Source organism: Electrona antarctica (genome assembly GCF_951216825.1).
Source record: "Electrona antarctica genome assembly, chromosome: 14".
In the NCBI taxonomy this organism is placed as follows: Eukaryota; Metazoa; Chordata; class Actinopteri; order Myctophiformes; family Myctophidae; genus Electrona; species Electrona antarctica.
In genome coordinates, this window is record NC_136795.1 from 6,169,722 (window position 1) to 6,187,760 (window position 18,039).

Consider the following 18,039-nt stretch of genomic DNA (forward strand, 5'->3'; position numbering starts at 1 on the left):
GTGTGTGTGTGTGTGTGTGTGTGTGTGTGTGTGTGTGTGTGTGTGTGTGTGTGTGTGTGTGTGTGTGTGTGTGTGTGTGTGTGTGTGTGTGTGTGTGTGTGTGTGTGTGTGTGTGCGTGCGAGTTTAGGCTGAGAGACTGTGTGTGCGTGCGCCATGCACACACATGTGTTCTTTGGCAAGTCTGTGTTTTTGTGCGGCTGTTTTATTCAGAGAGAATTTAATGTGAGGGACAAAATCAACAGTATAATCAGGCACAGCCGTAGAGAATGTTATCATCAAAGTGAGAGAATGAGAGGTGTTTTATTCACATGCATTCGTGATGCAAGTCTTTGTTTAAGAAATAATGAGCGTTTTAAAAACGAAACCGGTCAGGGAATCTTGTTTCAGTTCATCATTGTTTGCGTTATTATCACCTCTCCCTCTCTAAGTAACACCTTATTGGCCTCAGCTGTGGAGAGATTGCACACAGCTCACAGGAAGGTGGTGAAAGGGAGTGCGCTATAGCCTTGAAACGGTACATATTATGATGAATTTCACAGGCCTCGCACTGTTCACAGAGAGTGTTGGAAAGGAGCCTTTTCACTTAATATCGTAGCATGCTCGACACAAGAGGGGTGTTCAAAAGGAGATTTGTTGGTCCTAAATATAACGGATATGTCTCAAGTGCTGTGCCTCAGACTTTGACATGCCAGCTGCTCTTGTGAGATAGTGGTAAGATGTGCTTTCAACTGGATAGTTAGTGTTATCGGCTCGCTATCTGCATAAATGCAAATTAATCTCAAGTTAATTTCCTCATCTGGAACCTGATGCATGTGGATGGATCCACATGCATCATGTGTCAAGTGTATAGCATGTCACCGTTGTTATGTATAAAGGTTGTGCATAGTTCTGCAAAGTTGTTGCGTTCTTTCCCTCGAAAGGGAAGTAAGTTGTTAACTTGGAGGAAGGATACCTTTTGTCTATATTGTTTTACCTGTATCACCAAAGAGCACCCATCTAAAGGTGGCCTTACACTAGCCGATCTTTTTCAATCTGAAATCTGATAGCACCACACACTACAGGATAATCGGAGCGGGGCAGAGCAAATATCAAACATTCTTGATATTGATCGGGCCGATCCCGATCGCACTTTGAGCGGTCGGGCACCCCCCGCGTGTCAAAAATGCCCGATTATCGGCTAGTGTAAGGCCACCTTAAGAGCCACTAACAGATCCCTGCAGCGCTTCCATTCCTCTATTTTCTAAGTTGTTAACTTGTATGTGTGTCGAGTGAAGTTCATTATCATTGGTCGGATCATAAAAAGGAAGTGGTGGTCAGTGTCACTTTCTTCGCCAAGTACAACCACAACCACCACTTCCTTTTCACTGTTATGCTGATGACTGACACCGCAGCTGTACATAAAATCTGACCCCTGATCGATCCCTCTGCAGCCGTCATGTCTGTCTTGAGGAGATGAAGGCATGGATTGGATGAGCGACAACATCCCTTCAGTTAACCAGTAACACAACTGAAGCCCTTCTTGTTGGCACACCACACCAGGTTCAGTCATGCCCCATCTCATCTCATGGGTCTCATCTCAACTTCATTTCATCTCCAAAACATCTCCAAACTTTGCCCCCAATTCTAACCTATAGTCAGAAGATGCAGAGAAGCTTGTCCATGCCTTTATCTCCTCTAGACTGGACTACTGCAACGCCCTCTTCATTGGGATGCCTGGCAAGAGTCTTCAGAAGCTGCAATACATCCAGAACAGGAACAGCACTGCCAGGGTCCTAATGAGTCCCTAAGAGTCTTCAGAAGCTGCAATACATCCAGAACAGGAACAGCACTGCCAGGGTCCTAATGAGTTAGCCTGGCTAATAAGCCAGACCGAATCAGCCGTTGGCAAAAAAAAAATTGCCTGCTGGCGGATTACGGTCTGGAGAGGCTCAATTGTACGCCCATGTCCTACACCAGAGAACTGGTGTGGCCAATCGGGCCACGGTATGCAATATGGGCGGGCTTTGGTACAGTGACGTTCAATGCTTGAGACCTTTGACTGACCGTAGCTCTAACCAATTGCGCCAAAGATAAAATGTTTGAACCCGCCCCCCGGGAAACAAGATCCATACACATCATCTCCAGACTCAAATACCACACGACAGTGTGATTTGAGTCTGGCTTATTAGCCAGGCTACTAATGAGTCCCTAAGCACGACCACATGACACCCATCCTTTTCTCACTGCACTGGCTCCCCGTTTCAGCCAGGATCAACTACATGGTCCTGCTAATCATCACTCACTGGCTCCCCGTTTCAGCCAGGATCAACTACATGGTCCTGCTAATCATCACTCACTGGCTCCCCGTTTCAGCCAGGATCAACTACATGGTCCTGCTAATCATCACTCACTGGCTCCCCGTTTCAGCCAGGATCAACTACATGGTCCTGCTAATCATCACTCACTGGCTCCCCGTTTCAGCCAGGATCAACTACATGGTCCTGCTAATCATCACTCACTGGCTCCCCGTTTCAGCCAGGATCAACTACATGGTCCTGCTAATCATCACTCACTGGCTCCCCGTTTCAGCCAGGATCAACTACATGGTCCTGCTAATCATCACTCACTGGCTCCCCGTTTCAGCCAGGATCAACTACATGGTCCTGCTAATCATCACTCACTGGCTCCCCGTTTCAGCCAGGATCAACTACATGGTCCTGCTAATCATCACTCACTGGCTCCCCGTTTCAGCCAGGATCAACTACATGGTCCTGCTAATCATCACTCACTGGCTCCCCGTTTCAGCCAGGATCAACTACATGGTCCTGCTAATCATCACTCACTGGCTCCCCGTTTCAGCCAGGATCAACTACATGGTCCTGCTAATCATCACTCACAACTGCATAAACAGACATACCTACAGAAACTAATCAACCCTCCAAAAACAACCTCCAGCTCAGATCTGCAAATAAATTCTTACTTGTGGTTCCAAATAGCAACCGACGCTCCATGGGGGGGGGGGGGGGGCATCTGTGGAATCTGTGGAACAGCCTTCCTATGGACTTGAGGGTACCGTAGCTCTGGTCCATAGTATTATACTGCAGGGCAGAATCGTAGAAGCAGTAGAAGGCTATGGACCAGAGCTAAGGGTACTGCAGACCCTGGATTATTTTAAAACGTTGTTGAAAACGTTTTTTTTTCAGAAGGCCTTTTGGTTTCCTTTTTGTTTAACCATTGTGTGACCGATGTCAGCAATGTCCTTTTTTGCGCTTTACTTTTTTTATTACCCTGCTTTTAACCCTCTATGATTGATTATGTGATTTTTAAACATGTAGCACTTCTTGTGAATACAAATACAAAATACAAAAAAAAAATCTGTATTATTTATTATTTATTATTATTATGTCCTTGAATTTCTGTGCTTGGTATTGGTTGACAGTGATGTGCCAGTATAGGATTCACTTTAACCCATTTTGACCTGACGTCGATTCTACAAATGTCTTCTAAATCATGACAGTTTTCTGAAAAACCTAGTTTTTTTCAGTCGTTTTCACGTCATGGACCCCCAAAAATATATGTAATTGGTCGCCGACCCCCATCTGAAAATATGTTGTTCCAGTGACCACCCAGAAGAAAAGATTTGAGTTAAAAACGCTCACTCTGAAAGAATACATTCAAAGATTTGCACCACATTTTCATGATTTTTCAAAAATAGCAATCGGTGCCGCGCTACGAGCTTGTAGGTCTGCTATTTTTCAATAGCTAAAGCATAAAATAATGCTTAAAACACCAACAGGGGTTCCCGCCCAGAATGGGTTAAGATTAATCTGCAGACGTTTCCATTCTGTATTCACTGCTGAGTGCTGGCGAGAGAAGTCTTGCGGAGGAGGGCAGGATAACTAGGATTTGCTCTGGAAGAAGAGTAGCTCCGTCTCATCAAGATTGAACTTGAGCTTGTGGCTTGAAATTCAACTTGAGATGTCAGCCAGGCAATATTCTCCTTAACTTGAGTTGCAGAGAAAGTGAAAGCGAAGTATAGGCTGTCCTCATCAAGATACAGTAGTTTGCCTAAAAGCTAGAGGAAGTGATGCCAGAGCTTAGAGATAGATATGGTTCATCATAATCAATAAGCTGTCAATTATATATTTTTTGCTTCCCTTACCATTTACTCTTTCTGGCTGCCATGTGTCAGAATGGTGCCGTCATGGAGCATTTTGTGACTGATTCTATTTTATGATAACCAAGAAACAGGAAGTGGTGCGTGTGTGTGTGTGTGTGTCTGTGTGTGTTTCCCCTTCCCTTTAGAGTGTGTGTGCGTGCGTGTGTGTGCGTGCATGTGCGTGCGTGCGTGCGTGCGCGCGTCGTGTGACTTTCACTCTGTCAATACCCACAACCTCCTCTGTTCAGAGGAACCATCAGACATGATAGACACAGACATTTCTCCTCCAGTGTGTTTTAGACTGGCTAATATAGCTTCATTCTCATCCTCCGTTCCTTTCAGTCTATAGTATGCAAACAGCCTTTCAGTTGTAGTGTGTAAAATATGAAAAAGAAGGGCTTATCTCCATGTGAGTTGAAGTGTGTTTTGAGTCGTATAGGTTTAGCTTCCCTGCTTCTTTTGAAGTGGATATATAGGCCTATGCAATGTTGTCATCTATACTACTGTTATCTACTATTATAATACTGTCATCTATACTACTAATGGTTATCAGTTGTGCGTTCTAAGCAGAAAGAGAAAGGAGGACAGGAAACACGGCGGCATTTCCATTTTTATTTTGCTGTTTGATGACGTGTCTTGTCTTGTTCAGCAGTACTGATGTCTCTCTCTGTCTGTCTCTCTGTCTCTCTGTGTGTCTCTGTCTCCCTGTCTCTCTGTCTCTCTCTCTGTCTCTCTCTGTCTCTCTGCTATGTCCTGTAAAGTTCTTCAGTTGAAGCTGCAGCAGAGAAGGACCAGAGAGGAGCTGGTCAGCCAGGGAATCATGCCACGTAAGTACATATCTTAAACTGTATAGTATAGTATAATATAATATAGTATATCAGGGGTGGGCAACTTTGACGATGCAGAGGGCCACTATTATCTCTCACTCACTCCAGAGGGCCACATTGCATATTACTGTCATAGCAAAAACTGCATTTGAATTGAAATCTTTATTATTATTCTTTTTTGCAATTCTTGAATTGGAATCTTGAAAAGTTAAAATTGTATTCAATTTCAAATGCCTTTTAATTATCGTTATGTTAACTTTATGAACTAAATACATTGGACATAAAAAAAGACAATAACATTGTAATACTAGTCATTGAGCTACATATATAGAAGACTGAAGTAATTCAAGCGGGTCATGTTTGGAATTGGAACAGCTGAAACCAATATTATATCAGTATAACGATATTAACCTGCGGGCCACATTAAGTGACAGTGGGAGGCGGCATGTGGCCCCCGGCTCACCAGTTGCCCATCTATGGTAGATTATAGTATAGTAGTAGTTTCCTCAATAATTCTCAATTAGTGTTGCTTTATAATGGCACATTGCTAGTTTGCGCTAAAATAACTTTGTCTCCCAAAACGTAGGCCTTTCTAAAGATAAAACAAAAACTGGTTTTGCATTGACATAATTGATTTCTTACATCCATCATCTATGGTTCTCAGAGCATTTTGTAAATGTCAGGGGTTAGGTCCACTTGCTAAAAAGTGTGAAACGAGAGATTGCTGGATATGGAAATCATATACAGAGTTGACACAAAACGTATGCACATTGCTAGAGATTAGTAATTATTGAGAAAATTGGGCGAATCAATTTGAACGAATCAGGTATATAAGATTTAAATCGATCAGGTTCTATGAGCCCCAGAGTTAAAGAAGTTAAGGTAATCCGCAAGGTATCGGTAACGGTATATATTAAACATAAATTATAGCTTGTTTATTTCTTTTTTGCTGAATTGACTGTCTTTGCTGCTGCGGTGGCCTTTAGTTAGGCCAATGAGAAGCAGACATCTGGGTCGTTTCTTTCACATGCTACTTCTCACTCAGTATAGCGCTTCAAGTCATTTGGCTTGTGGTTAGAACAGTGCTGTCTATCGCACAAGACATGCCGTTTGCAGTTTGGAAAGCAAGGTGGCGGTCTGTCTACTGAAGTGTTTGAATTCGTCTATACTAAAACTAAGACGAAAAATGTTCGTCGACTACCTTTTTTCACTGACGAAAACTAAATGGAAACTACATGAAAACTAAGCTATGATGACTAAAACTAAGACTAAATATATTGAGAATTTGGTCAACCAATAAAATCACACCCGTGTGAAGTAAGTGGTGCAACTCCGTGTGGGGGTCCCCGGGGGGGGGGAGAGGGGGAGAGGGAGAGGGAGAGGGAGAGGGAGAGGGAGAGGGAGAGGGAGAGGAGAGAGAGAGAGAGGAGAGAGGGAGAGAGGGAGAGAGGGAGAGAGGGAGAGAGAGAGAGAGAGAGAGAGAGAGAGAGAGAGAGAGAGAGAGAGAGAGAGAGAGAGAGAGAGAGAGAGAGAGAGAGAGAGAGAGAGAGAGAGAGAGAGAGAGAGAGAGAGAGAGAGAGAGAGAGAGAGAGAGAGAGAGAGAGAGAGAGAGAGAGAGAGAGAGAGAGAGAGAGAGAGCGATTTGGTTGAGAAACAGTGGGATGTACACATGGGGTGCATTGCATAGCAAGTGTTACAAAAGCATTAATCTCCATATCCATACCCCCACCCAACACAACAGTGGTCCCCGGGTTGATTCTAAGTCTGGGTGGTGGTCCCTCGTTCACAATCAGTTGAAAACCCCTTGAGTTAGAGGAACACAAAAGCAAAAGGACAGAGCAGTGAGGGGACGGACGTCCTTTCACTGCAAGCCCACCAGCTGGTAGCAGAGAGACACCACGTTATGGCACGTTATTGTAGTGTGCGTCCATTCACACACACCTGTCTGTCTGTCTGTCTGTCTGTCTGTCTGTCTGTCTGTCTGTAAACAGACTTTTCATGAGACATGGTGGGAATTGTCAGTGGGCTGCCATTAGGAGGTGGATAAAAAAGGGGTCAGAAAAGTCAGAGGCTATGTACGGAGTCATTGTCCAAAGTCCAGAATAGATGGACAGATGTTTTTCAGTAGTTCAGTAGGCTGCCCCGATGAGATGGACAACCTTTGGGCCAGGAAGGTCACCAATAATCAAGCTAGACACTGTCAAAATGACATCGACAATATCTCAATGTCTCAGTGAATGAATGAAGAGACGTAGAACTATCGCACAATCGTGCACTGTGTGCACGATTATCAAAAACACAAATTAGATGTGTCTGTGTAATGTAGATATAGAACACAGTGATTTGGCCATTTATTTATATGTTTCATGTTAAAGGGATAGTTCAGATTTTTTTAACTTAAGTTAAGAAATACTTGCCATTAATATAGTGGTTGCAACTGTATTAATTGATTGCCCGAGTCCTGTGGTGGGAGTTCTGCTCTGGTTTTGGTCAATATTAAGTAGTTCCGGTCATTTTGTGGGGGGCACTGGGGCCACGCAGTAAAAGTAGATTAATCCACAAAACGAACGTAATTTGTAATGTTGACCTATTTCTAAAATATTAGCGTGACTTTCGTTCAACTTTGACCCCTCTATCACATGGAACTATTTTTTGGGCGTAGTGATATGGACACAAAAAACATAGTTCTGTGTGATAGAGGGGTAAAAAAAGAACGGAAGTTGCACTAATATCTCGGGACTCGGGCAATCAATAAATACAGTTGCAACCACTATATTAATGGCAAGTATTTCATACAACTTAAGTTCAAAAAATCTGAACTATCCCTTTAAAGCATAAGTTCAGATGTTTTTACATCTCACAACTTCACACACAACTAAATCCTCATTTTCACAAGTTTTACTAAGAGGAAAACATGATTATTGTTGTTTATATGTCATCTTATTTCATGGCGTTCGAATTTGACATTAACCTCAGTTCACAACAGTGTATTAAAGGTTTCATGACTTTCATTATTATTATTTTTTTAATTTTTCTTTCAGTGCATTTTCTGTGGTCTGGGATTTTTTTCTGTGTCTGTGAAGCCTTTTGAGCTGCAATGAAAACAGGCAAAACTGTGAAAACAGTGACATCTGCTGGCAGATTCCTATGTCATATATGGGATTTGCTGCACAGGAAAATCAGAGCACTTGTTTGCGCCAGAAAACCCCAGACCACAGAAAATCTACTGAATGTCAAAAGTTCTGTTTTTTTGGGTGCAATTAGCCCTTCACTAAATCCCACCCAAAAAAGCGATTGTCCAATGCCAATCCAAATAGTTTAGCAACGGTTGCTATGCAGGTCAAGCTTTCTTCGCTGCTAACGTGCCTATTGGACAAGGATGTGTTGGGGAGGGACTTATAGTGAAGGGCTAATTGAGCCCAGAAAACCTAAAAAGAAAAATTAAGAAAAATTACAAAAACTTTTTTTTTTTACGTCACAATCCCTTTAATGCACATTACCTATATAATTAAACATTTGTATTGCCTATATAGTGTTATGCAGTCCTACTATAGAGTAGCCCCACAGCCATCTTACAGAGGCTAACTCTAAATGGCATCGGTGTAAAGGCTATAGGTTGTTAATGCTGAATGTGTAGAGATGCTAAGTTGGTCACTATAGCTGAGGCTATACCATTTATTTCGGTGCAAAGCTTGAGGCTAACACCTGCCACTTGATGTTAGCCAAGTGAGCTAACCTCGTCCTTAACCCATTTAAGACGGGAACGCTTTAGCGTTTTAACCACTTTAACCATTATTTTAAACTTTAGCTGTTGAAAAATAGCAGATCTACAAGCTCGTAGCGCGGCATCGAGTGCCACGCTACGAGCTTGTAGGTCTGCTATTTTTGAAAAAGCGTGAAAACATGGAGCAAATCTTTGAATGTATATATATAGCTTTCACAGCAAACGTTTTTAAATTAAATATTTACTTCTGGGGTGGTCCCTGAAACTACATATTTTCAGTTGGGGCTCCGGCGGCCAAATTCATATAATAATTTGGGTTCCTTGACATGAAAAAGTTTGAGCACTGATCTTTTCCCGAAAACTGTCATGATTTAGACTAGAGGACATTTTGTATAGAATCTGGTCTCAGGTCTTAATTTATTAAAGCACAAATAATTAGCTTATAATGCAGTCGCCAGGGTGTTGTTAAATCATAACGCTGGACCAGATGCCCGTACTCAGAGTTAGCCATGGTTCTAAAAACCCTTCCAGCGTAGCCCCCGTCCATCCATCAGCTCTAGCCCGGTCTAGTCTATACGAACAGCATCTGATCTGATCAGAGGCATTAGAACATCTCTGTGACATTAGCTCCCAGCTGTGGAGAAAAAGAATGCAAATGTTATAGTAAGTTATGTTATATGTACTCATGGGAACAGGCTCCTCTGACAGGCAAACAAGCCTCAGGTGAGTTTCTGATGTCGACGGCTTCACGACGCCAAGGAATGCGAATTCGTTGACCCTCTCCACCGCGGCACATTCTATGTAGATGGCGGGGGGGGTGTACTCTCCGCCTGACTTCCTGCAAGTATTTGGCCGTGTCGACGCTGAGAGCCAGGTTGTTCTCCTCTGTGATGAAGCGTATATATCACTGTTGCATCGTGAGCAAACTTGACCACTAAGGGGGGGACTAGTATGGTGTTGAACGCTGAAAGGTGGGAGAGGGCAGTGTGTAGTGTGAGTCGAAATAAAAAAACGTTCGCTCTGAAAGAATATATACCTATTCAAAGATTTGTGCCGCATTTTTACGATTTTTCAAAAATAGCAGACCTACAAGTTCATAGCGCGCCACTCGGTGGCGCGCTATGAGCTTGTAGATCTGCTATTTTTCAATAGCTAAAGTATAACAGAATGCTTGAAACACCAAAAGGGGTTCCCGCCCAAAATGGGTTAACCCATTTCGACCTGAGGACGATTCTATACAAATGTCTTCTAAAACAGTTTTATGAAAAACCCATGTTTCCATGTCTGTGGTTCTCAAACATATTCATGTCAAGGACCCCCGAAAATATAGGTAATTGGCCGCCGACCCCCATGTGAAAATATATTGTTCCAGGGACCCCCCAGAAGCAAAGATATGAGTTAAATACGTTCACTCTGAAAGAATATATTCAAAGATTTGTGCCAGATTTTCAGGATTTTTCAAAAATAGCAGACCTACAAGCTCCTAGCGCGGCACTCGGTGCCGCGCTATGAGCTTGTAGATCTGCTATTTTACAATGGCTAAAGCATAACATAATGCTTTAAACACCAACAGGGGTTCCCGCCCAAAATGGCTTAAGGCATCCTTCCCCGTGTCTCTTCACTAGTAGTACAGTACAGTACAGTACAGTACAGTACAGTACAGTACAGTACAGTACAGTACAGTACAGTACAGTACAGTACAGTACAGTTCTGAAGAACACAGTTTGCCGGCCACTGCTACAGAGTACAGAGCTGACAATGAAGTTATATCTTCCCTTCTTCTCTGGAATCCTGCTAGAAACTGTCGTTCCCTGCATGTCATCGCTAGGGACACATGCATCAGTAAGCAGGAACTGGGGATGGCAATGAAGGACCGGGAAGTCTGGCGTACGTGGCATTGTGAAACCCATTATCTCGACGGCGGTCGAAAAATGACGATGATGACTGTTGAATTGTGGTATTTGTCCAAAACGGTGCTTTGCTCACCTTTTTGTGAGTCATGCGTCTCCCCATGAGCCCCATCGCCCCCCCATGAGCCCCATCGCTCTTCAACCTCCACTGGAGCCCCAATGCATTAAGATTGAATTCAAGGACATGGTCTTCACATTCCCAGCCATCCATACCACCAAATAATCCACACTACTTTTCATACCTTGTCAATCTGCCCCCCCTCAGGGGCTCTTTTATGTGCTTCACACATAGGGCACATTTGGAGGGAGACTTTAAGTCATATTTTCCAGTATGCGGTCCGTGATTTGACCGCTTTAAACTTGAAACCTGATATGGTAGAAATAGTGCACTAGAGCCTTTTATATTAGTCTATAAAATCATATCAACATGTGCAGTTCCCGCCACCCCATACCGAATTCTGTCCCTGCTTGCGTGCGTGCGTGCGTGTGCGCATGCAGATTACCCGCGGGGCGGGCTGAGCTGAGTCAAGACATTCAACTTTATTGGCGAGGGTTTGGGGGGGCGGGTTAAATAATGTATAATAGGATGTCACTTGTCCTGCGAGGACGTTTGGTAGACAAATCAAGAGTGCGCCCTTGCATTCAGGAGTGTTGTGCAGCAGTGTGTGCTCAGCTGGGCTTCACCATGGCGAATTTGCATTGACGACGTTGGTCTCATCCTTTTCACCAATAAATCCAAAGACATCGTGACTGTGAATACTTCCACACGGTCGGCCTTACTCTAAAAGGTAACCCCTCCGTCTTCTCCAACGGCAGGCGGGCCCGTGTATTTAGTACGAGGAAACCCGGTGCAGCTGGTGGTTTAACATGGAAGTAGAGCGTTCTTCCGGGTGCTTCAAAACGCCACTGAGCAACTTTCATCGAAATGAATAGCAGGGGGCGGGGCCCTGAACCGCACAACACTAGTGTGCGTGCGTGCGTGCGTGCGTGCGTGCGTGCGTGCGTGCGTGCGCAGGCTGAAAGGGACCCAGTGTGAGAACGGCCTCAGCAGCCCACAGTATGACACACAGTGCTATAATAAACCGCCACAGTGACACCCATCCATACCTCACATGTTATTTATACCCCTCTGAGACTCTGCTCACATTTACTGAAGGATAACACTCGTTTATATCATACTACCACCCCCCCCCCCCCCCCCCCCCCCCCCCCCCCCCCCCCCATACACATGCAGCATGTGTGTGTCTGACTGTGACAATGGTGTGTGTTTATGTTCATCTCTTTAGAGAGAGAATGAGAGAGGAAAGAGACTTAGTCAGAGAGATTGAGAGCCTTGTTGTATATCGGGTGAATGTTTTGTGATCTGAGCCTGTTCTAGAGGCCGTCACCACAGTTATTCCTGTCCACGGAAGAAGGGGCGCGAGGACAATCCTTACCCCACCCCCGATGACGTATAGCTTTTGAGGCCTAGTTGTTTTGTAGAAACACCCCACATGTATGCTCGGACTAGTTGCATGTGTAATCTTTGCATTGTACTGTTTAAAAGAATTCAACCATTTTCTGCGACGATATTTGATAATTTCCCTGCCTGCATGCAAGTTATGGCAGGGTATTGTAATCCGTCCTGTATTTTGGATTTTCCTAAGCCTAGCAAACACCCCACACGCAGCACGCAGTGCCCCTCGGGGGAAGTGAGGGTGCTTGGGTTAGGTGGTCTGTTGACGTCTTCTGGTCCTTTTGGGCCTCGACGCAGAGATCGTTTTTTTGTCGACTTTTAAAAAAAATATTTATGGGTTACGTTTCATAACGCTGTTCTGCATGCGCTTGTATCACTCTGGTTACCGTGCGACGGAAGTAAGCAGGAAAAAAGGTTCACTTTGAATCGGTGGCGTGTGTGCGTGAACTGAACCCTGCCACTAGATGGCAGCGATGCATGGCGGCGGGTAAGTTAAAGGCTGGGACCATCCATTCTGCAGCCTCTCATCATGCAGATAGATAGGGGTCTTGTGTCTCTCTGACCTCATCATCCCACCTATCTCCCTATAGCTTCTCCTTCCCGCTTCTCTCTCTCTTTCTCTCTCTCTCTCTCTCTCTCTCTCTCTCTCTCTCTCTCTCTCTCTCTGCCTCTCACTCTGTTGGTCCGTATTCCATGATGATATCTCTCCATCTCTGTCTGTCTGTCTGTCTGTCTGTCTGTCTGTCTGTCTGTCTGTCTGTCTGTCTGTCTGTCTGTCTGTCTGTCTGTCTGTCTGTCTGTCTGTCTGTCTGTCTCTCCTGCTCCTATCCTCACCTGCATTCTGTCATCTCTGTCTGTATTATCCCTCCAATCATCCGTTGTCTCTCTCTCTCTCTCTCTCTCTCTCTCTCTCTCTCTCTCTCTCTCTCTCTCTCTCTCTCTCTTTGCCTCCCCCATACATTCATCCCCCCCCCCTCTGCGTTCCTGGTACTGTATCTCTCCCCCTGGTTTTTGGCCCATCCATCCATTCCCTCATTTCCCCTCCAGCTGAGTGGCAGGAAGGTTCATAGAGCCCCCAGCAGGACACACATGACCCCCCCCCCCCCCCCCCTTTATTGACCATGGGTGAGAGGTCAAAGAGATGCCACTGTCCATCCCTGGGGGATGGTGGGGGGGGGGGGGGGGGGGGGCACACATTAACATCTACAGGTTGTTGTGCATGCCCCTATGTGTATTATTAATCCTCATGTATATTTATGTATGTGTTCTGCAAGACTGACTGTGCGTGCGTGCGTGCGTGCATGCGTGCGTGCGTGCGTGCGTGCGTGCGTGCGTGCGTGCGTGCGTGCGTGCGTGCGTGTGCGTGAGAGATGTGACAGTGCTCAGTGGCGTGAACTGAACTGAGGCTTGAGCCAGCGCCAGCAGTCTTGCCAGAGGGCAACTGACCCATTGGGTCACAGCGTGTGTGTGTGTGTGTGTGTGTGTGTGTGTGTGTGTGTGTGTGTGTGTGTGTGTGTGTGTGTGTGTGTGTGTGTGTGTGTGTGTGTGTGTGTGTGTGTGTGTGTGTGTGTGTGTGTGTGTGTGTGTGTGTGTGTGTGTGTGTGTGTGCGCATAGTCACTCGGAAGATTTGTACTACATAATTAAGTACATTGAAACCTACGAGCAAACTGGATGGTAATAACACATTTAGCTACTGTAGGTCTGAGCAAAGTATCCATAAGAAATTAATGTCTAGTTCTGTAGTAGGCTTCCCTTTTTTATTGGTAAATACTACTGTATATTTGATTACCATCTACTTTTAGTTAATTAGGGCTGTGGTTCCCAAAGTGGGGTCTGGGGACCCCCAGGGGTCCTTGCGGGAGTTCCAAGGGGTTCCCCAGCTAAAGACCCTTATGTGTCTGTAACTCAGAGAGTGTACACATGGACCTTAACGGGTCCATTTGGTTCCATTTGCACCAGTTAAATTAACTTTGATCTTACAATAATACGGATATAGGGGACTGTGTAGTAATGATGTTAGAGAATACGGGATAGATTCTGGGTTGAAAGACATTTAAAACAGTTCATACAAAGTCAGTGTATAGAAACAGTACCTAAAAGCCACACTTGAGTAAAACCAGTACGTACTAGAAAATGACTCGGGTAAAACATTAGCACAGTGGTGGACACTGGACAGAAATTAAGTGCATTTAGTACTTTATAAAATGTAATGACCACTTCACCACTTTTCAACATCTCTTCATATAATTGGTCCTTACTAATGTTCATGATAAAACACCACCATTTTTTCCTACTCAGTCTGTGTCTCATAGGAGGGCTTTGGGCAGTTCGGACACCCGTCCACCAGTGACATCATCATTAGGCAGATTTGTTTTAAAATATATTTGGATTTTTATTATTGTGAGAACGATGGCTTCAACTTTTGCTTTGCAACTTTTCAGGAAAAGAAAGCCTGCCGTTTCTATTAGCTTGGATTCCCCATTGATGATGTCACTGGTGGACGGGTTTCTGAACTGCCCACAGCCTTCCTATGAGACACAGACTGAGTAGAAAAAAATAATGGTATTTTATCATGAACATTAGTTAGGACCAATTATAGGAAGAGAAGTTGAAAAGTGGTGAAGTGGTCCTTTAAGCATTTGTTTTGCCTTGCCAGGCTTTGCTTGGTTTTGAATTAATACAATCTTAATTTAGTTTGTCTCTCTGAAATGAGAGTGGCAAATCGAGTGGCAAAGTGAGTTTAACATTGTTTAATGTCGTTTAATGCAATCAGATAGGACTTTTCTGTTTGGATGTATGGGCTGTCAAGGCCAGAAAGTAGTTATTTTGCCACTCAGAACGCCTTCCAGCGTAAATTCCGGGTATAATGATGATGTCACGTGCATACCCTCTATAGGCATCATCTTTTGGCTTTGTGGTTCTACACAGTTTGAGCCATTTACCAGAAATTATAGAGGGTGACTGCTGAAATTTCAAGATTTCGGCATTTAATTTTCCCGCAGCTGCAGAAGAACCTCCCCTCACTTGAACGGAGTTGAACATGTCCTTTTGGATATGGCCATAGAGGAGGATGATCCTCGCTGGCAGGGAAAGCTGCATCTGCATCTTACCCGCGGCAGCAGCAACAACATTCTCACCAGACTAAAACATGCTGGCAGCATTCAAGTTCTCCTCCAGACACGTTTTAACCCGTTTTTGGTGTTTTAAGCGTTATACTTTAGCTATTGAATATATATATATATTTTTAATAGCAGATCTACAAGCTCGTAGCACGGCACCGAGTGCCGCGCTACGAGCTTGTATATCTTCTATTTTTTTGTTTTTTAATCGTGAAAATGTCCTGCAAATCTTTGAATGTATATTCTTCCAGAGCGAGCGTTTTTAACGCAAATCTTTGCTTCTGGGGGGGTTCCTAGAATAACATATTTTCAGATGGGGTTCGGCGGCCACTGCCGGCCAGTTACATATCATTTTTGGGCTCCTTGACATGACATTTTGAGATCCACTGATATAGAAAGTTAGAAACATGCAGGTTTTTCAGAACATTTTCATGATTTAGAAGACTTCGACAAGTTCGACATCAGGCCTAAATGAGTTAAAGTATTTAGATATTCCTGCTATAATATTTAGCTCAAGATGCTTTTCCCCACATGAAAACAAAAAAGGGGCTGGAAGCACATCTTTGTTCCTCACTGAGAAATCCTGGATCGATGTGAATATTATGTTAATTATGTTAACTCAATCTATGCCAAATGACGAGATTCTCTGCATTAGGTATTAACCCATTTTGGGCGGGAACCCCTTTTGGTGTTAGCATTATGTTATGCTTTAGCTATTGAAAAATAGCAGATCTACAAGCTCATAGCGCGCCACTCGGTGGCGCGCTATGAGCTTGTAGGTCTGCTATTTTTGAAAAATCGAAGAACGAATGACATAGAAACATAGCTTTTTCAGAAAACTGTCAGGATGTAGAAGACATTTTTAGAATTTGATCTCAGGTCAAAATGGATTAAATCCGCCTGTGCCATATGACCAGAATCTTGTCATTCTTTGATTTCTCCAGAATGAATACTCTTACATTTACCGTGTTTTGGCTTCACCGTCGCTAACAACGCTTGCTTCTGCGGTGTAACGTCATTGAAATGTATCCGCTCCGTGCGCGATGCGATGTTTAGCTGCGTTTTTCTCGGAAATTGAGGCTCGGATTGAGGTGATGTGAGGTTGAGGGACGATGTTAGGAGCTCAATTAGAAAAATCCCAGCGACCTCGCGGTTAGCATATTAGCGCTTCTGAAGTTCTAACGCTAGCGACGCTAGTGGCACAGAAATGGCCGGTTACTACTGTACTTCCGGTTCACAGGGTCTTCTTTGCTGCTTTTTGGTGCATTCTGTTGGCACTGGCACCACAATGGTGGCATGGAATCATTCTGTTGGCACTGGCACCACAATGGTGGCATGGAATCATTCTGTTGGCACTGGCACCACAATGGTGGCATGGAATCATTCGGTTGGCACTGGCACCACAATGGTGGCATGGAATCATTCTGTTGGCACTGGCACCACAATGGTGGCATGGAATCATTCTGTTGGCACTGGCACCACAATGGTGGCATGGAATCATTCTGTTGGCACTGGCACCACAATGGTGGCATGGAATCATTCTGTTGGCACTGGCACCACAATGGTGGCATGGAATCATTCTGTTGGCACTGGCACCACAATGGTGGCATGGAATCATTCTGTTGGCACTGGCACCACAATGGTGGCATGGAATCATTCTGTTGGCACTGGCACCACAATGTTGGCATGGAATCATTCTGTTGGCACTGGCACCACAATGGTGGCATGGAATCATTCTGTTGGCACTGGCACCACAATGGTGGCATGGAATCATTCTGTTGGCACTGGCACCACAATGGTGGCATGGAATCATTCTGTTGGCACTGGCACCACAATGGTGGCATGGAATCATTCTGTTGGCACTGGCACCACAATGGTGGCATGGAATCATTCTGTTGGCACTGGCACCACAATGGTGGCATGGAATCATTCTGTTGGCACTGGCACCACAATGGTGGCATGGAATCATTCTGTTGGCACTGGCACCACAATGTTGGCATGGAATCATTCTGTTGGCACTGGCACCACAATGGTGGCATGGAATCATTCTGTTGGCACTGGCACCACAATGGTGGCATGGAATCATTCAGTTGGCACTGGCACCACAATGGTGGCATGGAATCATTCTGTTGGCACTGGCACCACAATGGTGGCATGGAATCATTCTGTTGGCACTGGCACCACAATGGTGGCATGGAATCGGTTGTTACCCCATTTAGGACTGAGACCAGATTCTACAAAATGTCTTCTAAATCTTAACAGTTTTCTGAAAAACCTACTACAGTTGGAGGCCATCGATATTGTCCTTTTCTTTTTGCTGAGGTTTGCGTGATCTGCGCAAAAGGACAGTTAACCCATTTTGGGCGGGAACCCCTTTTGGTGTTTTAAACATTATGTTATAATTTAGCTATTGAAAAATATCAGATCTACAAGCTCGTAGCGCGCCACCGAGTGGCGCGCTACGAGCTTGTAGGTCTGCTATTTTTGAAAAATCGTGAAAATATTTATTTCAGAAAACTGGGGGATTTAGAAGGATTTTTTAAAATGTTGAGGTCAGGCCTAAATGGGTCAAATGATAAGGGACAATATCGGTGGCACCCAACTGTATATCAGTGGTTTTCAAACTATTAAAGGACCACAACAAATTATATGTAATTGGTCGCCGACCCCCATCTGAAAATGTGTTGTTCCAGGGAACCCTCCAGAAGCAAATATTTGAGTTAAAAACGTTCACTTTGAAAGAATATATATATATATATATATATATATATATATATATATATATAAATATATATTCAAAGATTTGCGACACATTTTCAAGATTTTTCAAAAAAGGCAGATCAAAGTATAACATAATGCTTAA

At 44.2% G+C, this 18,039-nt stretch overlaps 1 protein-coding gene across 1 annotated transcript in view; it reads left to right on the plus strand.

The window, feature by feature from the left end:
* LOC306936190 (myocardin-related transcription factor A-like) overlaps positions 1–18,039 on the plus strand; it is a 113,214-nt gene that overhangs the window by 36,530 nt on the left and 58,645 nt on the right. Inside the window, exon 3 of the mRNA XM_079519680.1 lies at positions 4,901–4,966. Coding sequence (XP_079375806.1) covers positions 4,901–4,966 — 66 coding nt within the window. The remainder of the gene's footprint in view (positions 1–4,900; positions 4,967–18,039) is intronic.